The sequence below is a fragment of the Carassius gibelio genome, chromosome B13 (assembly GCF_023724105.1).
Source record: "Carassius gibelio isolate Cgi1373 ecotype wild population from Czech Republic chromosome B13, carGib1.2-hapl.c, whole genome shotgun sequence".
Taxonomy (NCBI): Eukaryota; Metazoa; Chordata; class Actinopteri; order Cypriniformes; family Cyprinidae; genus Carassius; species Carassius gibelio.
In genome coordinates, this window is record NC_068408.1 from 27,213,650 (window position 1) to 27,241,450 (window position 27,801).

Below are 27,801 nucleotides of genomic sequence, written 5' to 3' on the forward strand. Positions count from 1 at the left end.
CTGGGCGGAACCAGCGGAGACACAGAAGATTCAGGGCTGGGTGGAACCAGCGGAGACACAGAAGATTCAGAGCTGGGCGGAACCAGCGGAGACACAGAAGATTCAGAGCTGGGCGGAACCAGCGGAGACACAGGAAACTCAGGGCTGGGCGTAACCAGCGGAGAAACGGAAAACTCAGGGCTGGGCGTAACCAGCGGAGAAACAGAAAACTCAGGACTGAGCGGAACCAGCGGAGAAACAGAAAACTCAGGGCTGGGCGTAACCAGCGGAGAAACAGAAAACTCAGGGCTGGGCGTAACCAGCGGAGAAACAGAAAACTCAGGGCTGGGCGTAACCAGCGGAGAAACAGAAAACTCAGGGCTGGGCGTAACCAGCGGAAATGGAGCAGAGGAAATGACTGGAGGAGGTAGGAGTGGGAGACTGAGAGGGTATACAGGGGAATCAGGGCTGGACGGAACCAGCGGGGAAACAGGAAAATTAGGGATTACCTCCTTAGACCAGTCCATCAGATCCGGAGCTTGCTCCATATGACCTTCAGAGACTGTATACAGCTCACCCTCAGTCGCAGGAGTGTGGGCAGGGCTTTCCTCCACGCCCTCGATCTCCACGAGGACTCCCACGATGCACGGTGTTGCCGGCTCACACACCTGGTCAGTCGCGCTCTCGAGATCCTGTTCCCTGTCAATGGATGGCTCGGGCTCTGCGGCTGCGGTGGGCTCTGGCTCCGTGTAGCGAGATGGTGGCTGGCTGGTCTCTGGGTCGGGAGTGGGGCTGGCGAGGTCCTCTATGGGGCAGACGGTGAGAGATGAGCCATTTCTCGCCAGAGTCCACTCCACGTATGCGGCGAAATTCTCTCGAGGACCATCTTCGGACGACAACGCTCTGCATTTGGAGTTCAGGCTGGTGTTGTAGAAGGTGCAGAGCGCGCCGTCCGGGTAGCTGGTGGCATTTGCTAATAGGAGAAACCATCTGGTGTGGTCCTCGAGAGAGCGTTCTTCCTGCTTCAGCAGAAGGATGAGGAATTCGGGACGATAGAGGGGATCCATAGAAACACTAAGAAAAGAAAAGACTTTGAAAACACAAAAACGGAGGGAAGAACACGCAGTTTTCTATTTTCTCTTTAGGTCGGGTCTTCTGTCACGGTTTTTACGCTGCCTGAAGGAATACGGAGTCGAGGATAAACGGAATAAGGTTTTTAATATATCCAACACAGGGGATATCCAACATGGAGCACAGAGGTAGACACACGTAAGTAGCAAATGCAAATGGTAATGAAGACCCGACAAAACAGAACTGAAAGGACAAGGCTTAAGTACAAAGGATAATTGGGGAAACACAGGTGGATGGAATCATAAATTAACAGGGACATGGAACACATGAGGAAGATAATGGACACACCTGGGAACTAATCAAACACGGAAAGACAGAAACTGGGTCATGGGCAAAAACACATTAAATGAGTCCAGGTGTGTGACAATAGGGAGAATTTTTTTTTTTTTTTTACAGTAACGCAAATAGTTTCTTTCCCTGGTAACGAGTTACTTTTATTATAGAGTAATTCAGTTACTAACTCAGTTACTTTTTGGAACAAATAGTGAGTAACTATAACTAATTACTTTTTTAAAGTAACGTTCCCAACAGTGGTCTTAAGTTATATTCAAATTTTCTGAGATAATAAATTTGGGATTTTCCTTAGTTGTCAGTTATAATCATCAGAGTTAAAAGAAATAGACATTTGAAATATATCAGTCTGTGTGTAATGAATGAATATAATATACATATTTAACTTTTTGAATGTAAAAAGTGGAACTTTTTGATGATATTCTTATTATATGACCAGCACCTGTATGTGTTGCCAAATAGAGGTGCAATGGTCCAATAAAAAGGACTGAAAGAAATGAACCGTTGCATGGGAAATATACTGATTTCCTTTCTGATATTATGAAGGAATATGCTAAAAAAGTGCCAGCATAGGCTGCTGTTGTCATGGACAGGATCTTATTGCTGTTTGTCAAAAGGGTGGATTGTGTTTGACCAAATGGATCAGTAATAGTCGCAAAGTACTGCAATCAGTTCCAGAAGAGTACAGAAGACATCCAGTATTTGGTTATAGACAGAAACGAATTGCCTGTAGAAAGAACTTTGGGGCTTCAGTGGTGTGCAGAAGCTGATACATTTAATTTTAAACTGTAGTTGTAACCCCATCAGTGTATATGGAGGGGTATTTTGTCTACAGTTATTTCAGTTTATGATCCTATGGGATTACTTGCTCCTCTTATGCTGCCAGCTAATTTGCTACTACAGGAGATGTGTAGACAGAATCTTTAATACTTTAATACTTTTATGCACAATCAAAGATTATTGTTCTGTCTTACTTATCTATCATACATTGCTGCCTTAATTACTGTGCTATACATTTAAAATAAACGTCTGTTACATTTCTATATAGATGTATATACTTACTTTTTCATGAATTTATTTTACATCAATAAAAAGAGCAATGTGTTTTACCAAATTTTAGTCTTATTCACTTTTATTTGTAAATAAAATATTTCACAACATTTTATACAATTATTGCACTCAAGATTTTTCTATAATCTAGAGTATATTTTGCTGCTGAATTATTCACTAAACTTATATTGGTAGTTTTGACATAGATGATTATATATTTTCTCATTTTTTATTTTTCATCAAAATGAAGTTGTTTTTATGTAGTAGATTTTATTGGGATGATTTTTGTTCACATTTAACAAAAACCCACCAATTCACCATCTCAACAAATTAGAATATGGTGAAATGCCAATCAGCTAATCAACTCAAAACACCTGCAAAGGTTCCCTGAACCTTCAAAATGGTCTCTCAGTTTGGTTCACTAGGCTACACTGTTACGTCCTCTGGACTTAATTGTTATTATCTGTCTTTGTTGTGGTGATATTTGTTGTGTAGTTTCCCTCCTTTCTCTCTTTATCTCTTCCCTCTACGCAGTGTTAATTGGATGCAGCTGCAGGTGATTATGTGGAGGATGGAGCATGCTTAAAAGCTGAGGAGGATGGCACTGAGGACGGGGCGTCGGTCATGCGACATGTGGGTTGTCGGATGACGTGGTTGGTTCGGCGTTGTGAGCTCGCTGTGTATGCGCGTTGTAGAGCTCCACGGTATTGGCCGCTGCCATTCTGCCCGCCGTCTCCTGCCCCAGACATTCATCGCACTGGTTGTCCTGATGGTAGCTGCTAAGCGGTTGCCGTTCGAGTGAGAGTTCTTTGTTCTTATGTTTGCTTTAATGTAATTTTTTTGTTTGTTTTGGAAGCCGTAGGGAGGAGGTTGCCATTTGTTTTATGATCCCTTGTTTTCTCCTGTTTTTGGACAGCTAGGGAGTAAAGGGGAGACTGATGTATTTTGTTTTGGGTTTTGGTTTTGTTAGGTAAGTTAATGTTTAATCAGGTCTTAGTTAGTTCCTCTTTTGTTTGTTATTTTGGCTATAAACCCCTCCTGAAGATTCACGCTTCCTGTTATGTTACTTTGTGAATTAAAAACTTTCTCTCTTAACTATACTCTCGCTCCGTTGTGTTTGTGTCAGCTGGGACAGGAGAGGGGCGGGCTTAGTCTAAATTCTTTATTTTAACTTTGTCCGGAATCCCCGACCCTAGACTGGGGGGAGGACGTGACAATTGGGGGCTCGTCCAGCCGTTTTGATAATTGGTACTTCGTCCGGTTATTATAACATTTGGTGTTTGTTTGGCCGTTCGCTCGTCTTTTTGTAATAATTCGTATGGCTGTGACACCATAGCAATTGAGGGCTTGTTGTTCATGGTGATTTGTTATGGTTGTTTGTTTGAATCGTTATCTGTCGTTAAAGCCTTTTTGCTTGGCTGTTTTGATCTTTTGGATAGGGGAGGAAGTTCATACGGTTTAGGATGGATTTCGATTTAGTTAAGTTCACTCTTTCGCCCACATTAGGAGAATTTGAACGGTGTAGGAAAGTAGACCTGATACAGATAGCAGATTTCTTTAATATAACTGTTTCTAAAGCGGCAAGGAAGCAGGTTGTTAAGGAGGAGTTGTACGCTAGGTTAGTGGAGAATGGTATTTTGCCTGAACGTTCCATAGCTGGAGGTCCGGAGGCAGAGACTGGTGGAGAGGTATTTGACGATGTATATTCTGGGAATGGTAAAAAGCCTTCTCAAGTAGATCCAATGGTAACTGTTCGCCTAAGAGAGTTAGATCTTGAGTTAAAGAAACAGGAATATGAAACGCAACTGCTTCGACTGAAAGAGTTGGAGATAACAGCTGATCGAGATGTTAAGCTGCGTAAATTGGACCTGGAAGCTCAGATGTGTAAGAGACCAGTTCCGTCACCACGCTCCAGGCTGCTGGCTTCCGGTAGCTCTGAGATGGATCAACCCGACTTTGACATTAGTAGGTATGTCAAACTCGTTCCGCCATTCCGTGAGACTGAGGTCGATTCGTACTTCGTGGCCTTCGAACGTGTTGCGGCTAACTTGAAATGGCCTAGAGAGATGTGGGCATTATTATTACAGTGTAATCTCGTTGGCAAAGCACAAGAGGTTTTTGCAGCCCTGCCAATTGAGGATTCACTGAATTATGATGTTGTGAAAGTGGCTGTATTACGTGCTTACGAGTTGGTACCGGAGGCGTATCGACAGAGATTCAGGGCATGTTCAAAAGCAGCCAAGCAAACCTTTGTGGAGTTTGTGCGTGAGAAGAGAGTGTTATTCGAGAAATGGTGTGCTTCTACTAAGATTACGACTCTTGAGGGTTTGCAAGAGTTGATCTTACTCGAAGATTTTAAGAGCTGTCTGCCCGAAAGTATTGTGGTACATTTGAACGAGCAGAGAGTATTTAAACTTGCTGATGCAGCAATACATGCAGATGAATTCGTGCTCACTCATAAGACTGTATTCCCGGTTATGCGTGCTCATACAGCACCCTTCATTGCGGATGTAGGGAGAGAGAAAAGGATGTCAAGGGGTAATTTTGTTAGGGCTGACGATGAAGCAAATACAGTAAAACGTCCTGACAAAAAAAGAGCTTGTTTTTATTGCCTTGATCCTAGCCATCACAAATTGTAAAGCCTGGCAGCAAAAAGCTAGTAAGTCTAAAGGGGTAGCATTTATTTCTGTGTCTGGAGAGCCACCGCATTCTAGCCCTAATGTGTTTGAATCATTTTTGCAAACTTGTTTAGTTTCGCTTTCGGATGATTCTGAGGCAAAGCCTATAGTCATGCTGCGAGATACAGGGTCTGCACAGTCACTGATATTGGAGAGTGCACTGCCTTTTTCGAGTGCGTCATATACAGGCGATGATGTACTCATCCGAGGTATTGAGATGGGCTGTACTCCTGTGCCGTTGCATGTAGTCCATTTAAAATCTGACCTCATTTCGGGTCCTGTTAACATTGGTGTGCAGCCACAGTTAACTGTGGAGGGCGTGAGTATGATCTTGGGTAATGATTTGGCTGGAGCTAAAGTTTTTCCATTCCCGATTGTGTCAGCGAAGCCTGATGTTAGGGAGCAGGTAGCTGCTCTGTCACAATTCTCCACTGTTTTCTCGGCATGTGCTGTAACACGTGCTCAAAAGAAATATGAAGATGTAGTGGATCTGTCAAGTTCCTTTTTAGCTGCACTGCCTGAGGCCGCAGAATGTAAATTGCTTGTTAAACCCCAACCATTACCGTGTGATGAGAATTCCAGCGCAAATGAAACCTCCTTAAAAGTGGGAAGGGAACAGTTAATCGCTGCGCAAAAATCTGATTCAACTCTGCTTAAATGCATCAGTGCGGCTGTTGATAGAACTCGAGCTTCAGATGCTTTGGTGGGTTACTTTTGGGATGAAGATGTGTTGATGCGCTGGTGGAAGCCGTCAACCCCAGGAAGTGATCGTGTATATCAGATTGTTCTTCCTACTGGTTATCGTTTGCAAATTATGAAGCTAGCTCATGAACATATTTGTTCAGGTCACCTTGGTGTTACAAAAACGTATGACCGCATTGCTAGATATTTTTTCTGGCCAAGTTTGAAGTCTTCCGTGTCTGCGTTCGTTCGGTCTTGTCATATTTGTCAACTTGTGGGCAAACCTAATCAAGTGATTCCGCATGCGCCACTCAAACCTATTCCTGTCATAGGGGAGTCGTTTGAGAGACTTATTTTGGATTGTGTTGGCCCCTTGCCAAAGGCTAAGTCTGGTCATCAGTACGTTCTTACTATAATGTGCGCAGCCACCCGCTACCCCGAGGCTGTGCCATTGCGCTCTATAAAAGCGAAAGTGGTGGTTAAGGAGCTGGTAAAGTTTTGCTCTCTGTTCGGGTTACCTAGAGTAATTCAGACCGACCAGGGAACAAATTTCACTTCACGTTTGTTTGAACAGCTGGTAGATGAATTACAGGTGGAACATCAGATGTCGAGTGCGTATCACCCTGAATCGCAAGGTGCGCTCGAGCGTTTTCATCAGACGCTAAAATCAATGTTGCGCACTTATTGCGTTGAAACGAATAAAGAGTGGGTGGATGGACTACCTTTGCTAATGTTTGCAATAAGGAGTACCAAACAAGAATCCTTGGGATTTAGTCCAGCCGAACTTGTGTTTGGACACACTGTTCGTGGACCCTTGAAATTGTTAAGTGAACAGTTTCTTGCTAAAGATCTTCCTCGTGTACCGATCCTTGAATATGTTTGTACGTTTCGTGAACAACTTCATGGTGTTTGAGAAGTTGCTAAACAGCATCTTGCTGAGAGTCAAATTAAGATGAAGTGTAGACACGATAGAACAAGTGTTGTTCGTGACTTTCAGGCAGGTGACTCTGTGCTTGCCCTTCTGCCTGTGCCTAATTCTCCCATGCATGCTCGTTTTGCTGGTCCATATAAAATCGAGAAAAAACTGAGCGATACTAACTACGCAGTTTTAACTCCAGATCGACGACGCAAAAGTAGAGTTTGCCATGTGAATATGTTAAAAGCATATGTTGCCAGAGATGTGCCTGAAGTCAACCCTTCTGCTGAAATTGTGAATACTACGAATGTTGTTGAACCATCTCTCATTGGTGCACTAGAGACAGGTGAGGTGACTGGCAAGGATGCTCAAGCATCTTTTGGGAGGTTTTCAAATTCTTCTATCTTAGCCACCTTGCCATCTCACCTTTCGTATTTGTCTAAGAATCAGCGTGATGATGTTATTGAACTGATTCACAAGTATTCTACATTGTTTGGTGATGTTCCTTCGCAGACAAATGTGTTAATGCATGATATTGAAGTGGGTCAGAGTACGCCAATCAAACAGCACCCATATCGAGTTAATCCACATAAACGTCAAGCAATGAAAGATGAAGTCAAGTATCTAGTGAGTAACGGTTTTGCTGTACCCAGTCAGAGTCCGTGGAGCTCTCCCTGTCTACTTGTGCCAAAGTCTGATGGCTCGTTTCGATTCTGCACGGATTTTCGCAGAATAAATGATGTTACTAAGGCTGATTCTTTTCCTCTCCCTAGGATGGAGGACTGTGTTGATCGTGTGGGTTCATCACGCTATGTCACTAAACTCGACCTTTTAAAAGGTTATTGGCAGGTGCCATTAACAGCACGCGCTTCTGAAATTTCTGCGTTTGTTACACCCGACGCATTCATGCAGTACACGGTCATGGCTTTCGGGATGCGTAATGCACCTGCCACATTCCAAAGGTTGATGCATCTTGTGTTGTCAGATGTGCAAAACTGCGAAGTCTATTTAGATGACGTGGTAATATATAGTCTGACATGGGAAGACCATTTAAGCACCCTTGGTTCAGTTATGGAGCGATTGGCTAAAGCATCTTTGACACTTAACCTCAGTAAATGTGAATTTGCTAAGGCAGTAGTGACTTACCTTGGTAAATTGGTCGGACAAGGTCAGGTTAAACCGGTTCAGGCTAAGATTGAAGCCATTGTGAAATTCCCTTCACCTATTAATAAACGCGATTTGCGGCGTTTCTTGGGAATGACTGGGTACTACCGAGGTTTCTGTCGGAATTTTGCCTCGGTAGTTGCACCTCTTACTGACTTGCTGAGCACGGAACGTAAATTTGTGTGGAATGAAACCTGTGAAACCGCTTTTTGCTCTGCTAAGGATCTGTTATGCAATGCTCCAGTTCTCCAGGCTCCGAATTTTGCTGTTTCTTTTAGTCTGCAGGTGGATGCGAGTGCTAATGGTGCTGGCATGGTGCTGATACAAGCTGATGATGATGGGATCGAACATCCAGTGAGCTATTTCTCATAGAAGTTCAACAGGTGTCAAAGGAATTATAGCACCATAGAGAAAGAGGCTCTAGCTCTATTGTTGGCTATTCAGCATTTTGAAGTGTACCTAAGCTCCGGTGATCACATAGTGGTGTACACAGACCACAACCCTCTGATATTTTTAGCTCGTATGTCTAACACTAACCAACGCCTCATGAGATGGGCACTCTTTTTGCAAGAGTTTAATTTAGACATCCGTTATAAGAAAGGTACAGAGAATATTGTAGCCGATGCATTGTCCCGGGTTTATACCGACGATAGTTAGATGGCCTATTGAAAACTGCATGGCTTGCTACCTTTGTCTTTACTACAAATCGGGTTTTGTAGTTAAGGGTGGGGGTGTTACGTCCTCTGGACTTAATTGTTATTATCTGTCTTTGTTGTGGTGATATTTGTTGTGTAGTTTCCCTCCTTTCTCTCTTTATCTCTTCCCTCTACGCAGTGTTAATTGGATGCAGCTGCAGGTGATTATGTGGAGGATGGAGCATGCTTAAAAGCTGAGGAGGATGGCACTGAGGACGGGGCGTCAGTCATGCGACATGTGGGTTGTCGGATGACGTGGTTGGTTCGGCGTTGTGAGCTCGCTGTGTATGCGCGTTGTAGAGCTCCACGGTATTGGCCGCTGCCATTCTGCCCGCCGTCTCCTGCCCCAGACATTCATCGCACTGGTTGTCCTGATGGTAGCTGCTAAGCGGTTGCCGTTCGAGTGAGAGTTCTTTGTTCTTATGTTTGCTTTAATGTAATTTTTTTGTTTGTTTTGGAAGCCGTAGGGAGGAGGTTGCCATTTGTTTTATGATCCCTTGTTTTCTCCTGTTTTTGGACAGCTAGGGAGTAAAGGGGAGACTGATGTATTTTGTTTTGGGTTTTGGTTTTGTTAGGTAAGTTAATGTTTAATCAGGTCTTAGTTAGTTCCTCTTTTGTTTGTTATTTTGGCTATAAACCCCTCCTGAAGATTCACGCTTCCTGTTATGTTACTTTGTGAATTAAAAACTTTCTCTCTTAACTATACTCTCGCTCCGTTGTGTTTGTGTCAGCTGGGACAGGAGAGGGGCAGGCTTAGTCTAAATTCTTTATTTTAACTTTGTCCGGAATCCCCGACCCTAGACTGGGGGGAGGACGTGACAACACAATCATGAGGAAGACTGCTGATCTGACAGTTGTCCAGATGACAATCATTGACACCCTTCACAAGGAGGGTAAGCCCCAAACATTCATTGCCAAAGAAGCTGGCTGTTCACAGAGTGCTGTATCCAAACATGCTAAAAGAAAGTTGAGTGGAAGGAAAAAGTGTGGAAGAAAAAAGATGCACAACCAACCGAGAGAACCGCAGCCTTATGAGGATTGTCAAGCAAAATTGATTCAAGAATTTGAGTGAACTTCACAATGAATGGGCTGAGGCTGGGGTCAAGGCATCAAAGAATCAAGAGCCACCACACACAGACGTGTGAAGGAATTTGGCTACAGTTGTCGTATTCCTCTTGTTAAGCCACTCCTGAGGCGTCTTACCTGGGCTAAAGGAAAATAAGAACTGGACTGTTGCCCATTGATCCAAAGTCCTCTTTACAGATGGGAGCAAGGTCCTAGAGTCTGGAGGAAGGGTGGAGAAGCTCAAAGCCCAAGTATCTTGAAGTTCAGTGTTAAGTTTCCACAGTCTGTGATGATTTGGGATGCAATATCATCTGCTGTTGTTGGTCCATTGTGTTTTTTGAAAACCAAAGTCACTGCACCTTTTTACCATGAAATTTTGGAGCACTAAATGCTTCCTTCTGCTGACCAGCTTTTTGAAGATGCTGATTTCATTTTCCAGCAGGATTTGGCCCCTGCCCACACTGCCAAAAGCACCAAAAGTTGGATAAATAATCATGGTGTTGTGCTTGACTGGCCAGCAAACTCACCAGACCTGAACCTCAGAGAGAATCTATGGGGTATTGTCAAGAGGAAGAGGAGAAACAAGAGACCAAACAATGCAGATGAGCTGAAGGCCACTGTGAAAGAAACCTGGGCTTCCAGACCACCTCAGTGTCACAAACTGATCACCTCCATGCCACGCTGAATTGAGGCCGTAATCAAAGCAAAAGGAGCCCCTACCAAGTATTTAGTACATATACAGTAAATGAACATACTTTCCAGAAGGCCATCAATTTACAATTTTTTTGTATTGCTCTTATGAAGTATTCTTTTTTTTTTTTTTTTTGGTGGGTTTTTGTTGAATGTGAGCCAAACTCATCACAATTGTGAGCACTGAATTGACTTAATACACAAGTTTCACAATTCGAGTTGAATTACTGAAATAAATGAACTTTTCCATGACATTCTAGTTTATTGAGATGCACCTGTAGCTGTTGAGCAATACTTCAAGGATTTGCTGCGCTCATGAGCTTTGAGTTTATATAGCAGAGTAATAAAATGGTTGTAAATGTAACTTTTTTTTTCTACAGTTCCTTCTCCAAAAAATGTCAGTGTTGTTTGTCACAACTTTGTGAATGTCCTCTACTGGAACTACAGTAATCCAACTGAACAGACAAAATTCAGGGTAATGGTCAATCCTTATGAAAGGTATGTGTGTGTTATACAGCTGATAAAGAAAAAAAAAGTAATTTATTTTAGAAAAAAATACATTACTTGATGACAATCACATTCCTTAATCTCTCTGTCCCATTTATCTCCAGTCCTTCCCAAACAGTGGACACCTCTCAGACGTACCTTGATATCAGCAGCTACAGCACAGATGTGGAAGATGATTACTTGGTGTCCCTGACAGCACATGATGGGCAAGAGAAATCAGAAGACGTCTCCATTAGATTCACCTACAGCAAAGACTATTTTGATGAGAACAAACATAAATATAAATGTAAGTTTTCTGAGTATAACTCCAATCATATGGATACAGTATTACTGTTTATTACAGTATTTGCAAGGCACTGTTGATGACGAAACACTATTGATATTTCTCAGACATTTCAGGGCTTGCTTCCTATAAAACATATGCGGTTTATTCAGGCCAAATCATTTAGTGTTAATCCAAACATTTAATTAGCTTTTGGCCAAAGTATATTTCAGTTTTTACACATACACAAGGGTCTGTGTACAGTGTGTTTGATTTAGTCACCAGATCTCTGTAATTGTGCTTACTTTATATGTGCAGGCCAGACAAGTGAATTGACTTGGTTTGGCACTAATCAGATGACCCAAGCCACTGTTTCACAGTAGAAAATGAAACTGAGGAGACTGCAAAAAAGCAGAGACTGCAACAACTGCACATGCCCACATTGACAAGTACTTGTGTGAGGATGTTATAAGATAGCAGCCACTTTAGTGGCTAGAGTACAAAGAGATTTTTATTGATCACAACCTCTGGTGAACAACATAGCGCAGACACTGGACAATGATGAAACAACAACAACAAAATAGAGACTGCAACAACAATTGATGCTTGATGGGGTTATGAGATGGTGGCAGCTGTAGTTTGCATGAATACAAAAAATATTTTTATTGTGCAGAACTTAGAGCAGACGCTAGACAAAGATGAAGCTTTCTAGAGCACATTGACTGCCTGTGTTCATGCATGCTATAAAATGGAGTATACTTTGAAAGGCTATGGGTGTATGTACACCTATCTTATTTGGTTCGATTGAATCAAACTCAAGTTCGTTTCCCCCTTGGTCCGGATCTTTTGGGCAGGTGTGAATACAGCAATCACACTCTGTTGCAGACCAAACAACCAAACAGAGATCCAGCTGAAGAGGTTATCTTGGTCTGCTTCCAAACAAACTCTGGTATGCTTGAATGGATTAACCAATGAAGGGATGACCTGAAGCACATGTGTGGTTTGTTTACAGTTTCTGGTTCACTTGGGAAAAGGGCAGTGTGAAAGTGAACCACACCAGAAAAAAACAACAACAACATTGTATTTGGTCCGGATCAAATCAAGTGAACTAGCAGACTTTCCTGGTGTGAATACACCCTAAGTTACACGCTAGCATAAACATAAAAAAAAACAAGTATACACAGGGCTTATACAACAGAATATCAATTAGCCAGAACCATAGCCTAAAAGAAAATAAATGTCACTAAATCTTTGACTCTCATTCTGCTGCCTTCACGCACTTCTGCTCTTTCCTTCAGGAAATGCAAAACTATTTGGATATTTTATTGTTGTAATTCATTTGCTTTAGTCTATTAACAGATGACTCTTCTATTTCAATTTTTTCTTGTTATTCTGACTTAATGCAATATTGCCTTTTGCTTGCAGGCTCTTTGGACTTTCCAGCTGTGAATACATCTGTCCACAAAGATGTGATCGAAGTGTCTTTTCAGCACCCTTTCAAGCTTTATAAGCAAGAGATTATGAAAGAAGAATTTACGTACAAAATCACACATGATGAGGTTGGAAGAGCAGTCACACAGACTCCTCCATGTCCTTATTAAAATGTTAGTCATGTTGGGACGTTGAATCGTTACAATCACTCTGCTCTTTTCTCCTTCCTCAGCAAATGGTAAAATACTCATGTTTTGAGGATGAGGATCTGTGCAATGCAGAAGTCCACTTTAACCAAAGCGTTGCTGGACAGTGTGTGGAGCTGAAGCTTGAAGGGGTGATTGCTGGGATTCCTTCATATACCTACAGCAACGTTTGTGTCCCTCAGCCGACGCCTGAGACCGGTAAAACCATTATCAGTTTCTCATGTGAGAGCTCTTGTTCGCACATGTTTCCCTGTGTTTGAAATCACTGCCTTAATGGCATATAGTCCACTACATGAGAACGGGGTGAAAAAGCTGTGGCTTAAACCATTTAATACCATGAGACCCTAAGAGTGTGGCAATTCTGTGCTACAAGCTGAACCAGACAAAACTGCAGCCTGTTTATTGTTTTAATTAATTATTTTTTATGTAATGTATACTACTGAAATACGATGAAAAAAGTATCCTAATTCCAAAAATAAATTGTTTTGCCAAATTATAGCATCTTCTGCATGAAGAGAATGCAATCCCATAATAATCTTTGTGAGTACTAGAGCAGACACTTCATTGAATTGTTCTTGACTTTTCTGTAGACAAAACGGGAATAATTGCAGCTTTGATAGGCGTAGCGACCGTTGTACTCTTCATTATCATGGGCTTTGTGTGGCTGCTTTGGAGGAAATGGTCCAACATCCCCCAAATGCCTCAAGGTTTGGTATGTATCTTTCAGTCAGTCCTTTCACTTAGTTTTTTTTTCTTCCTCATGATTCTAGAGCTGTTTCTTTAGGAGTTGTTTGCAGTGTTTTGTATTTGTGATGTGTCTGGTTATCTGCTGTTGGCTCCTGGCAGTACCAAGACTAACTGTTTGCTCTTTTCCATTTGCAGTGGTGCATTATCTCCAAGCAATCTCATACAATGCTTCTTTCCCAACCTGAGCCGACAGACATTTGTCCAGTGACATCACAGGGACCCCTCAATTACCTGACTGAGGAAGACCAATCAGTCTCAGCACGTGATGACACTGGAGCGGATCCCCCTGTGGTTTCTGAAGAGGGCATGGCTGGTGAAGACTCTCAAGGCTTAGGCTGTTCGTCTGACTATGACAGACCTAAATTCCTGTAGGAGATGAGTCCAGGGGACTTTACTGAGGGATACTTTGCGTTAGGTCTAAATGTGTGTAAGAACAGTGGAAGGTTTTTCCATTTATTGTGGAAAGATGGCTTGTTCACACCAAGTCATTGTCATAATTTTTGGGACCATAAACAGTTTCTCACACTGATCAGTAGCCTTGTGTTGTGTGCACGGAAACAAAGCTGTGTACAATGCAGGCAGTGACGTCTGGTTCTCACAGTGGCATGATGTGTTTCCCACTAACCTGCATTAAACTGAATTAATGTGTGAATAAAATATTTTTGCTAGTGAAACAAACAAGTAAAAACAACAAAAGTTAAAAGTAAAAATATTAAAAGGTTAGCTCACCCAAAAATGAAAATTAGACTATGTTTTACTTATCCCAGAAGCATCCTAGGAGTATATGACTTTCTTCTTTCAGACAAATCCAGTATTTGGCATTTAGGTAATTTAAACAATTGTTCTGGCTATTCCAGGCTTTGTCATTGCAGTCAGTGGGTGTTACAGTCGAACAGTCCATCAAATAAAGCTTGCGCATTCGTAATAAAACATGCTGCAGACGGCTCCGGGGGGATGTATAAAGGCTCCCTGTAGCGAATCCATGAGTTTTTGTAAGAAAAAAAATCCATATTTCAAATGTAATAAACACTTCTCTCTTACTTCTGCTGACTGTCATACACTGAAGCAGTTCTGGCATATGCATGGCATTAAGTGATTAGTGATGAATGCAAAGGAAAAACAAAACAAAACACCAGTCTCAAATTAATTGAGATTATGTATAATAATGCATAATAATATGAACAAGATGAAAAATTCATTAATTCATAAATTAATTTTAAAAGTTCAAAATCATACGACACAGAGGCAGAGAATACCAAATATGCAAAACAACACCTATTATTAATAGAAATATGTACTAAAAAAGACCAATATACCAAATAAGAGTGCTGCAAAATGTTTCAAGTGATACAGGTAAATACTTTCATAAACCATTTGAAATAATTAATTTGTTCCCCACACATTTCGTGCCCATAAACACATTTAGGCTATTCTTTTTGAATTTGCAATAATCAGAATGTGTCCAGTTCTCACACTGTACCTGAAAATAAAATAGATGAATATTAGTAAATGTGTACAGCTAAAACAGTGTAGAATATAACACTTATTCTAAACATTAATACATTAAATTAAATATTCCATGTTAAAGTATGAATATTTAAAATGGTGCAATTTATATTAACTTTTCATTCAAACAGCAAAAAAAAAAAAAAAAAAAAAAAGACACTCAAAATTACTGTTTTATCAGTTTGTGTTGTTATATATGTTTTTTTGTATACCATTTTAAGCATGCTTTTGTTAGGATTGTTTTCCAGCATGCTGCCAAATCCAGATCCAAATTCCTCATCACACCTCAGTTTTAAAAAAAATCCTAGATTTGGTAGAAATGTTTAGAATTGAATAACATCAAAAAAAAAAAAAAAAAAAAAAAAAAAAAAACGTAAACAAAGATGAAACAGTTCAAACAATGAGACCTCCAGTTCTTTTTATGTTTGTAGGAACCTTCATTTCCCATTGGGTCGATTAGAAGGAGTGTTTTTTCAGGCATGTTGATAATCTAGAATGTAATTTCATGTAATCATAAATATGTAAAATAAGTATGTAATATTTTTTAGATCACCCATGTAATACATAAACCTTTGAATTACTGACCTAAAGCATTAAAGAATGTCTGCATAGGACATACATACTTTCAACTGAAAAAAAAAAATGCAATGTTGTATATGCATGCACGCACGCACACACACACACACACACACACACACACACATATATATATATATATATATATATATATATATATATATATATATATATACATTTAATGTTAACACTTTTATCCAAAGCAACTTACAAATGAGGACAATGGACGCGATCAAAAACAACAAAAGAGCAATGAAATGCAAGTACTATAACAAGCCTCAGTTAGCTTAATGCAGTATTCGTAACAAGTTTTTCTTTTTAAATCATATAATAAATACAAAGAAAATAGTGTCAGGGTTTTGCAGTGACTGTTTGTCTCATGTTTTGTTTCTTGTGTCTATGTCTATGTTCTTGGCCATGTGCTTCTTTAGCCCCTCCTCCTTGTTTCCTCTTTACCACATCCTCTTGTTAGCCTTGTTTGTCTAATTGTACTTGCTAAATGTAATTGTTATCTTTGCCGGTTTTTGGTCATTCTCACCCCTTTTGTCACAGTTTTTGTCTCTGTCTGTGAACGTGGCTGAGTATGTGTCTGTGTCTCCCTGCACTTGTTTAGTCTAGTCCTTTGAAGTTCTGTGTTCTTGTCTAACAATCTGTTTTTTCTTGTTTTGTTTTTTTTATTTGTTTTTTATTGGTTAGTATTCATTTTGTTCTGTATTTTGTTCGATATTCTTTAAGTTAGTGTGTTGGTTTAAGTTGGTAATTATTTCTTTCTTATTGTTACATGACTCTTTATTTTTTTGTTCTTTTATTTATCCCCTTACTGTGGGGTAACTATTTTCCTGTGGAGCTTTGTCCTGTCTTGTCTATTTGTGTTAGAGTTCCTGTCCTGTTCATGTGAGTTCCGCCACTGGTTCCACGTGCCTGGCACTCGGTCTGCTTCGGAGTTGGCAGTCAATGAGTATCTGAGCTCTGCTCTATGGTGCCTTGTGTGCTCTTCTCCATCAGCCTGGTCCTGTCGCCCCCTCTGCTGCTATAGTATTCTGCCAGTTGATGTCTGAAGTTGTTCCAGTGGCCTTCTCTAACTGTCTTTGTTTACTGCGTTCCTGTTGTAGTATCACTTGTGCACTTCACAACCCTCTTGTATCAGTCTGTTCTGTCAATAAACCCTTGTTACTCACACTGAAATTGAGTTCTCCTTCTAGATCCCTGACAAATAGACAGAATAGAGCACGCTACTGTTAGAGGCATTTTTTGTTAATTATATAATAAAGAAAAGTTATTTTTTTAAAGAAAACAAGCAGTTAGTAAATGAAAATAGTGCAAGTCTAAATTGCATTTATGTTAATATATTCACTACATTTTATTTTGATGGTCTATTGACTATAATCAATTTTGCAACTACTGTACTTATCAACTAATTCTTATTAGAGTATTATAACAGACAAAGGTTGCATTTGTATTAACCCTGCTGTCAGGGAGAGCAGCGCTTTGGGGAACGGCGGTGTGGGAGAACGGACACGACTGCTGCACCTCGTTCCAGGCACGTTCTCATTTCTTCGGCGAGTTTCCGATCGTGCATTGCTGGTAAGGAGGTGGCCAGATAACTCGCCAAACTGCGACAGGGAGAAGGCTTGGTGGCGGATTTTTTCCATTCGATTCCGCACCCTGGCCGCAGAGTGCCTTTGGAATGAGGAAGTGCAGTGGGATTTGTTCCTGCATGGGCTGTCTGACCACGTTCATAAGGAGATTTACGTCATGGACTTTCCAGAGACGCTAAACGGACTGATAGAACTCACTCTGAGAGTTGACGCTCGTCTAATCGCGTGACCAGGTTGACGCGCCCCATCCGTCCACAGCCCAGCTCAGAGGACCACCAGCCCGATGGTGCGAGTGAGGTCAGCACCGCATTCAGTCACGAGCCCATGCAGGTGGGGACAGCTCGGCTTTCCCGGGAGGAGAGCGAGAGGCGGAGATCCCAGGGACTTCATCCACTCCTGTCCGGTAAAAGAGCAGACCCAGTAGTAAGTATGAGGCTACTATCAGGTGGGATCTCCACCGAGAAGACTTCATCACCACCATCGACCCTCCTCCGGGTAAGACTGAGATGGTGAACATTGACGCACTGCACCAACACACTTCTGGATTCGGGAGCGGAGGGGAATTTCATGGACGTCAAACTGGCTGTTAAACTTCAGATCCCCATCACTCCTCTCTCGCACCAGATCACCGTCAACGCACTCAATAGTGAAGAACTTTCCAGGATTACACATTCCACTGAAAGTATCACCCTCATCACCTCTGGCAATCACACAGAAATCCTCTCATTCCTACTAATGGTCTCACCAATTGCACCAGTGGTTTTGGGACACCCGTGGCTTTCTAAACACGACCCCCGGGTTGACTGGTGCACTATTTCCACATGGAGTAACCACTGTCATGAATCCTGTTTAGTGTCTGCCTGTCCCTCTGTGTCTGGTTCTGTGTATCAGAGTAAGGCAGCAGATTTGTCTAACGTGCCTGCGGAGTACCTCGACCTGAAGGAGATGTTCATTAAGTTCCGTGCTGCTTCTCTCCCTCCGCATCGTTCCTATGACTGTGCGATAGATATAAGAACATCACGGTAAAGAATTCTTATCCTTTGCTGTTGATGTCTTCAGCTTTCGTAGGGTTGCAGGGAGCATCCATTTTCACGAAACTGGACTTACGCAATGCATATCATTTGGTTCACATCAGGAAGGGGGATGAATGGAAAACCGCTTTGAATACCCCCAGGGGGCACTTTGAATATTTGGTTATCCCCTTCGGGCTTTCCAACAGCCCAGCGGTTTTCCAGGCACTCGTAAATGACGTGTTGGGAGACATGCTAGATCAGTGGTTCCCAAACCTGTCCTGGAGTACCCCCAACACTGCACGTTTTCTTTGTCTCCCTAATTAAACACATCTGATTCAACTCATCAGCTCATTATCACATAATATAATAATATTAATAATAAGTTTATTTTATATAGCGCCTTTCTCAGACCCAAGGTCGCTTTACATAGAAATAGAATAACAGACATAATAACAGAATAAACAGATTAACATTACATATGAAACATAAGAATTAGTGATACAAACAGTAATACAACAAAACATACAGTAGATGGATTATGAATTGTATGAGGAGAAGTGATCATTAAACAGAAATGTCTTGAGATGCGTTTTGAAGAAAGGAAGAGATGAACAGTCACGAAGAGGTTTGTGGGGGGGAGTTCCAGAGTTTTGGGGCCAGGGCACTGAAAGACCTACCACCCACGGTGGAAAGTCTAGTGCGGGGAATAACAAGAAGGTTTTGGTCGGAGTATCTGAGTGAATGGGAGGGGGTGTATGTAATCAGGAGGTCACAGATGTATAGAGGAGCGAGGTTATGGAGAGCTTTGAAGGTGAGTAGTAGTATTTTGTATTTAATCCGGGACGGGACTGGTAGCCAGTGGAGTTGATGGAGAATGGGGGTGATGTGAGCAGATCGTTTTGTATGTGTAAGGAGCCTGGCTGCCGAGTTTTGAATGTATTGCAATCTTTGAAGGGATTTGTGGGTAGACCAAGGAAAAGTGAGTTACAATAATCTAAGCGGGACATGATGAAGGAGTTAACCAAAGTCTCTGCATCACTAATAGAAAGGAAAGGTTGGAGACGGGCAATGTTACGGAGGTGAAAGAAGGCAGTTTTAGTGAGTGATTTGATATGATGATCAAAACTGAGAGTGGAGTCGAATGTAATCCCAAGGTTTTTGACAACCGGGGTGGGGTGAACGGGTGAATCATCAATATTAAGAGTAAAAGTGTACGGTTTGGAGAGCATGCTTTTGGGGCCAATCAGCAGAATTTCAGTTTTATCCATGTTGAGTTTGAGAAAATTGTTTTCCATCCATGTTTTTAAGTCAGAAAGGCAGTCAGTGAGCAAGTTGGGGGGGGGGGGGGGTGTCAGAGGAGGAAGTAGTGGTAAGATAGAGTTGAATGTCATCAGCATAGCAGTGGAAATTTAGACCGTGGCTCCGAATAATCTGACCAAGAGGGTGGATGTATATGAGAAAGAGGAGTGGCCCGAGAACCGAACCCTGAGGGACACCACGAGTGACTGGGGACATAGAAGACTTATGTGTGCCAAGTGCGACAAACTGTTTTCTGTTGGTGAGGTAAGATTGAAACCAATTTAGGGCTGTGCCTGAAACACCAATGGTAGACAGACGGGAGATTAAGACATTGTGATTTATTGTATCAAAAGCAGCACTAAGATCGAGAAGGATGAGAATGTTGAGTGAGCCAGAGTCCACAGACAGAAGGAGGTCGTTAACTATGCGTAATAGGGCAGTCTCTGTACTGTGACATGGGCGGAAGCCAGATTGAAAAGGCTTGTACAGGTTGTGATGGTGTAGAAAAGTGTGTAGTTGTGAGGCCACCACTTTTTTAATACCTTAGCCAGAAAGGGGAGGTTGGAGATTGGACGGTAGTTAGACAGTGATGTAGGGTCAGAATTAGGTTTTTTGAGAATGGGTGTAATTACAGCAGTTTTGAGTGCAGCAGACAGATCACCAGTTGAGACAGGCGTTTACAATCAGTGTAATGGGTTCAGCTAAAGATATGACACAGGCCTTGAGTAAAGAGGTGGGGACAGGATCGAGCTGACATGAGGAAGAGTAAAACTTAATAATGATGTCAGTGATAGTGGTATATAGTCAATAACAGTAAACTGGGAGAGCTGTGGGCCCATGGGAGGAGGAGTAGATTGAGAGCTAACATGGGTGTTAAAGGTGTTGTAAATTTGGGTAATTTTGTCTTCAAAGAATTCTAAGAAGTAATGGCACTGTTCAGGGGTCTTAGGACAGGCAATGAGAGGGGGTTTGAGAAGTTTGTCTACAGTCCTAAATAAGGTTTTTGGCCTGGACATGGAGGAGGTGATGAGTGATGAGTAGTAGTTTGAGTGGGCAGCGTTAAGGGCGTCTCTATATGTCTGGGTATGTTCAGTGTAGAGCAGAGAGTGAATTGTAAAGCCAGTTTTTTTATATAGCCGTTCAAGACGGCGGCCAGCGGCCTTTAGTTGCCTGAGCTCAGGGGTAAACCAGGGACATCTACGGTTTGCTGGTACAAGCCTAGACCTGACAGGGGCTAAGCTATCAAGCAGGTTGTTCAGGGAGTCATTGTACATATCAACCAGGTTATCTGGGGATGAGTTCTCGTCCAGCTCAGATAACGGTGAGGCCTGTATAGAGGAAGCAAGCATGCTGTGGTCAATTGATCTGGTATTATGACCTGTGATGGTTATTTTCTCAGAGGAGGTAGGAATTGTGACCGTATGAAAACAGCATTCAATTAACTTATGGTCAGATACACCAGAAATGGAACCAGAAACAGAAATGTCATCCAAGCCAGAGCAGCAGAGCAGATCCAGAGTGTGGCCATGAGTGTGAGTAGGAAAGTTAACATGCTGTGTTAAACTAAAACAATCCAATACAGAGTTAAACTCCGAGTTGTAAGAACAGTTTATATCCACATGTATGTTAAAATCCCCTAACATAATTGTGGCAGAACAGAGAGATGAAATTACTATGAGAAGTTCATTCAATTCAGACAGAAAATTTGCAGATGGTTTGGGGGGGGGGGGGGGCGGTAGATTAACAGTAGTAGTAAGGGTATAGTAACAACCTTTACAGCAATATATTCAAAAGATGTCACTTCAAAAGTTCTTTAACAGACAGGTCAGAGTGGTGTACTACCGCCAACCCGCCTCCTCTCCCTACCAATCTTGGTTTGGATATATAACAATAGCCAGGGGTGTCAGCATATTTAAATGAATACAATCGCCAGGTTGCTGCCAAGTCTCTGAGATACAAAACAAATTCCACTTTTTGTCAAGGATAAGATCATTTATTAGGGACGTTTTGTTTGCGATTGATCGCGCATTTAGATGGGCAATATTAAAGTTCTGATTTGACGTCGAGGCAAAAGCAGACAGTCTGGAGGGGTGACGGAGATTTTCAAAGTTAATTCCCCTGTTCTTATGCTGGGGTCGCCTACAACGATCGGGCGTGTATGTCGTTGGAATGAGCGCATCATGTCCGTAGATAAGAGTCGGTCCTCTTTTTCCGCAATGAATATAACGTGGACTACGAATAATACCGAGCGAGCTGCAGAGTTTATACAGCGTTGAGTCCAAGGGGGTGTAGCAACGCAACAGTTTGAGAGTAGTAGGGGTGTAAACATGCTCCATTTCCAAATTGTAAAAAACATACACACACAGTATAGAGCAAGTTAAGAGGACATTAGTACAGCTGCCAGCGGAAAACATGACAGCGACAGTGTCGACACAGTAAAGTTTCGACACGCAACAACAGCAAAGCGACACATTAAAGTTTCCACAAGCAACACAGTAACACTCTGCTGATGTTACATGTTAGCCATATATCGTTAATGCTACAATGCTAAATGCTCACAACACAAACAGTAAAGTTCACACAAGCAACACAGCAACACCCCGCTAATGCTAGATGTTAGCCGACCAGGCTCACAACACAAACCAGTCCGAGATGTAATCAGCGTAGTGCAGTACGCAGACCACAAAACAGACTAGGGACAACAATGAGTCAAGTGGGTAAAAACACACTCACCACAAGTAGTCGCAGTGAAGGGAGCGAGGAAGAAAGCTCATGCAGGAAAGGAGCCGGTGTGCTGGGCCATAGCAAACAGAACAGAAGGAGCAGTGTGTATCAACGTTTGTAGAAATAGTCCACAGATTGAAAGTTTGTAGCAATAGTCCACGGATTGAAAGTTTGTAGCAATACTCCATGGATGGAAGGTTTGTAGCAGTAGTCCACGGATTGACACAACAAAAGCAAATGTTCCAATGTCCCAACGGAGATTGTGGCAAAGTTTGTAGCAGTAATCCACGGCAAATTGTAGCAAAAGTTTGTAGCAGTAATCCACGGGTTGGCAAGAGCAGCGTGAACAACAATGCTACCGGGAAAATTCAGGAGGCACTGGGAGAAGATACGATAAACTAAATCCACAAGAGTAGTTTGACACAAACAAGTCCAGCAGGGCAGGAAAGCACCGGTTTAATAGCGGCAGACACAAGAAAAAAAAAGAAAGAAAAAACGACACAAAAAAGTCCAGCAGGATAGATTAGAATAGAGGAGACCCGGTGAGTAGCGGCAGACACACACTCACAGCGTTCACTCAACCGGAACCGGAAACACATGGGTTAATGAGCTGATGAGTTGAATCAGATGTGTTTAATTAGGGAGACAAAGAAAATGTGCAGTGTTGGGGGTACTCCAAGACAGGTTTGGGAACCACTGTGGTAGATCAATTCATATATGTTTACCTGGATGGTATATTGATTTTTTCTTCGTCTCTCCAGGAACATGTTCAAGACGTTAGACGAGTGCTCCAGAGACTGTTAGAGAATGGGCTTTTTGTCAAGGCGAAGAAATGCTCATTTCATGCACAGTCTGTTCCCTTCCTAGGGTACATCATCTCTTCTGAGGGAGTGCGCATGGATCCTGACAAGGTTAAGGCTGTGGTAGATTGGCCAAGTCCACATTCCCGTAAGGCCCTACAGCGGTTTCTGGGGTTCGCCAATTTTTACCGGTGTTTCATTCGCAACTTCAGCCAAGTAGTCGCACCTCTGACTGCCTTGACCTCCCCCCGAATGACGTTCAGGTGGTCGAACATTGCCAAGGCAGTGTTCACCAACCTCAAAAGTCGCTTCGTTTCGGCTCCCATTCTTGTCACCCCTGATCCCACACATCAGTTTGTGGTGGAGGTCGAGGCGTCAGAGGTGGGAGTAGGAGCATGGCTTTCACAACGCGCTTCCTCAGACGACAAAATTCATCCCTGTGCATTCTTTTCTCAATGACTATCGCCTGCCGAACATAATTATGACATTGTTAACAGAGAGTTGTTGGCAGTTAAGTTAGCGTTGGAGGAATGGCGTCTTTGGTTAGAGGGTTCGGGGGTACCTTTTATCGTTTGTACCGATCATAAGAATCTTGAATACATCAGATCTAAGAGATCTAAGAGACTCAACTCCAGGCAGGCTCGGTGGGCTCTTTTTTTCGGACGTTTTGATTTTGTTCTCTCGTACTGCCCAGGATCTAAAAACATCAAACCCTTTATCTCGTATTTTTGATCCATCCGAACGCCCGGTCACTCCCGAGTGTATTTTACCTGAGAAAGCTTTCATCTCCAGTCTGGTATGGGAGGTCGAATCGAAGGTCAAGACAGCCTTAGAAGGGGTAACGCCTCCACCTGGTTGCCCACCGAGTCGTTTGTTTGTGCCGGAGGGGTTACGGTCCAAGGTTATTTGAATGCCTCATGAGCAAGCCTTTCATAATATAGTCTATATATAAAAAAATATGTGCCACTGCTTAAACAGTTTACAGACAAGGTGTTATCTGTAGGTGAATATGTTTGATATACAATATATATATATATATATATATATATATATATATATATGTGTGTGTGTGTGTGTGTGTGTGTGTGTGTGTGTAACAAATTAGCTCAAAGTGAGATATACATAATTAATCATAATGGGTTATTATTAACTACATTCATCTTCAGGAATTACTTGTAGTATTATATCATTAATAGTACAATAAAATGATTTGTTCGACAGTGTTGATCGTTTATTGAATCTAAGTAAAATTATTTCATTGGACAAAAAAAAATATATTTTACTATTAATACATTGCTCCCAGAGCATGTAACGAAACTGGAACGTTAAAGTGACCTTGTCCTGTGAGCAGCAAACACGGACAACCAAGCATGAATACATATGGATGTTTACTAAACTACACTACAGGGCAGAGGTGTAAAAAGTACTCAAAATTTTTTAATTAAAAGTACAAAGTATCTGGTCAAAATCATGCTTAAGTAAAAGTAAAAAAGTACAACTTTAAATTGTATGGATTTTTTAATTGATCCTCTCACTGCTCCTGCTCCTCTCACTGCTCCTGATCCTCTCACTGCTCCTGCTCCTCTCACTGCTCCTGATCCTCTCACTGCTCCTGCACCTCTCACTGCACCTGCTCCTCTCACTGCTCCTGATCCTCTCACTGCTCCTGATCCTCTCACTGCTCCTGCACCTCTCACTGCTCCTGATCCTCTCACTGCTCCTGCTGCTGCTCCTCTCACTGCTCCTCTCACTGCACCTGCATCTCTCACTGCTCCTGCTCCTCTCACTGCTCCTGATCCTCTCACTGCTCCTGCTGCTGCTCCTCTCACTGCTCCTGCTCCTCTCACTGCACCTGCATCTCTCACTGCTCCTGCTCCTCTCACTGCTCCTGCACCTCTCACTGCTCCTGATCCTCTCACTGCTCCTGCACCTCTCACTGCTCCTGCTGCTGCTCCTCTCACTGCTCCTGCTCCTCTCACTGCTCCTGCACCTCTCACTGCTCCTGCACCTCTCACTGCTCCTGCTCCTCTAACTGCTCCTGCACCTCTCACTGCACCTGTTCCTCTCACTGCTCCGGCTCCTCTCACTGCTCCTGCACCTCTCACTGCTCCTGCTCCTCTCACTGCTCCGGCTCCTCTCACTGCTCCTGCACCTCTCACTGCTCCTGATCCTCTCACTGCTCCTGCACCTCTCACTGCTCCTGCTCCTCTCACTGCTCCGGCTCCTCTCACTGCTCCTGCACCTCTCACTGCTCCTGATCCTCTCACTGCTCCTGATCCTCTCACTGCTCCTGATCCTCTCACTGCTCCTGCACCTCTCACTGCTCCTGCACCTCTCACTGCTCCTGATCCTCTCACTGCTCCTGCACCTCTCACTGCTCCTGATCCTCTCACTGCTCCTGCTCCTCTCACTGCTCCTGCACCTCTCACTGCTACTGATCCTCTCACTGCTCCTGATCCTCTCACTGCTCCTGATCCTCTCACTGCATCTCTCACTGCTCCTGATCCTCTCACTGCTCCTGCTCCTCTCACTGCTCCTGCACCTCTCAATGCTCCTGCACCTCTCACTGCTCCTGATCCTCTCACTGCTCCTGCTCCTCTCACTGCTCCTGCACCTCTCAATGCTCCTGCACCTCTCACTGCTCCTGATCCTCTCACTGCTCCTGATCCTCTCACTGCTCCTGATCCTCTCACTGCTCCTGCACCTCTCACTGCTCCTGATCCTCTCACTGCTCCTGCACCTCTCACTGCACCTGATCCTCTCACTGCTCCTGCACCTCTCACTGCACCTGCTCCTCTCACTGCTCCTGATCCTCTCACTGCTCCTGATCCTCTCACTGCTCCTGCACCTCTCACTGCTCCTGATCCTCTCACTGCTCCTGCTCCTCTCACTGCTCCTGCTCCTCTCACTGCTCCTGCATCTCTCACTGCTCCTGCTCCTCTCACTGCTCCTCTCACTGCATCTCTCACTTCTCCTGCATCTCTCACTGCTCCTGCTCCTCTCACTGCTCCTGCTCCTCTCACTGCTCCTGCATCTCTCACTGCTCCTGCTCCTCTCACTGCTCCTCTCACTGCATCTCTCACTGCTCCTGATCCTCTCACTGCTCCTCTCACTGCATCTCTCACTGCTCCTCTCACTGCATCTTTCACTGCTCCTGCTCTTCTCCCTGGGCCCCTTGCTCTTACTCTTCCTCGTCCATACATTACAGTGTTTGTCTTTTTCTGTTTCTGTTTCCAAAAATAGCACTCTTCAAAATCCTCCTTTTATTGTATAAGAGTCAATGTAATAGAAAAAAATAACTCCTGCCATTGAGTCTAAGCCAGATTGGAATCAGTTGTGGTTGGCCCAATTTACACAACATAAATCAGCTAAAATATATTGTTTTTGAACTGATATCATCGCGGAAGCAGAGGTTTTTATACTGTATCTAAGGTTTGGAACATTGTTTTTGCTATTGTGGGATGTTGTGTGTTAACATTTGTAAATACTACAAAAACGATCCATAATTTTGTTGGGAGGTATAGCTTGTCTGTTCAGAAAATGTAAGCATTGTGGAAATGTGTTCAATGACTCCATATTGTGTGAAAACGACATGAAATGTGTGAATGGTATGGCCACAATAGACAGATGCTGTGCTAATTGTGTTTAGAGTTTTGAAAATGTGACAACTGCTTCGACAAATGCTTGTTAGCGACTGAAAAAAAACTATAATGAGAAAAGCATATAATTATTAAGATAAAAAAAAATCACTGACAGTTTTAATTCCTACTTAATGATTCATATAATGACATATTGTAAATGAAGAAGAAGAACCAGCTGTCTTCAACCATCCTGGTGAACTTTTACCGGTGTGCGATCGAGAGCATCCTGACCAGTTGCATCACAGTCTGGTATGGGAACTGTTCAGTGGCTGACCGCAAGGCACTGCAGAGGGTGGTGAAAACTGCCCAACAAATCACAGGGACACCACTTCCTGCTCTTGAGGACATCCAGAGGAAACGCTGTCTACGTCGAGCTCGCAGCATTCTCAAGGACTGCTCTCACCCTGACCATGAACTGTTTAACCTCCTCCCCTCCGGAAGGCATTTCAGGAGCCTCCGGACAAGGACCACAAGATTCAGGAACAGCTTTTTCCCTAAAGCTGTCTCCTTGCTGAACTCTGCCCTCTGACACCCCTCAACACCCACTCAAACCACACACATAGACTCCTCCCCCTCTTCAACACTGTGACTGATTTATTAATTTATTCACATCAAGCAAAAAAACAGTAACTTGTTATTACTTGCACTACTGTCTGTTCATCCAGAAACACTGTATAATCCATTTGCACACTGTAATATTTTCTATGCACTTTACTGTCCATTGCAATACTGTAAATTATGTTCATAGTTCTGCCTACAGTGTACATACACTTTTACATAGCCCATCTGTATAGTATGTTCATAGTACACCTATCTGTATATCGTGCTTATAGTATTTAATATCTGTAAATTATGTCCATAATACTTACCTGTATAGTTATTGTACATATTATAGACCTTTATTATGTACTTACTGCTTATTGCACTTCTGGTTAGATGCTAACTGCATTTCGTTGCCTTGTACCTACATGTGCAGTGACAATAAAGTTGAATCAAATCTAATCTAATCTAAATACAATTTATCCACCACCTGGTAAGAACAACACTAAACATGAATTACAATTAATTTAGCATATAATGTTTATTTAAACACCTTTTTGGAGATTTGTAACATTTAATAAAAACATGTTAAAAAATCCCACAAAAATGTT

General features: G+C 42.6%; 1 protein-coding gene across 1 annotated transcript in view; it reads left to right on the forward strand.

Annotated features, from left to right (window-relative positions):
• Positions 1-15,696, forward strand: part of LOC127969652 (interferon gamma receptor 1-like) — a 32,244-nt gene extending 16,548 nt beyond the window's left edge. The window contains exons 2-7 of the mRNA XM_052571706.1: positions 10,721-10,838; positions 10,952-11,133; positions 12,535-12,668; positions 12,773-12,944; positions 13,337-13,458; positions 13,629-15,696. Of these exons, the coding sequence (XP_052427666.1) occupies positions 10,721-10,838; positions 10,952-11,133; positions 12,535-12,668; positions 12,773-12,944; positions 13,337-13,458; positions 13,629-13,865 (965 nt within the window). The 3' untranslated portion in view covers positions 13,866-15,696. The remainder of the gene's footprint in view (positions 1-10,720; positions 10,839-10,951; positions 11,134-12,534; positions 12,669-12,772; positions 12,945-13,336; positions 13,459-13,628) is intronic.
• The last annotated feature ends 12,105 nt before the right edge of the window (positions 15,697-27,801 follow it).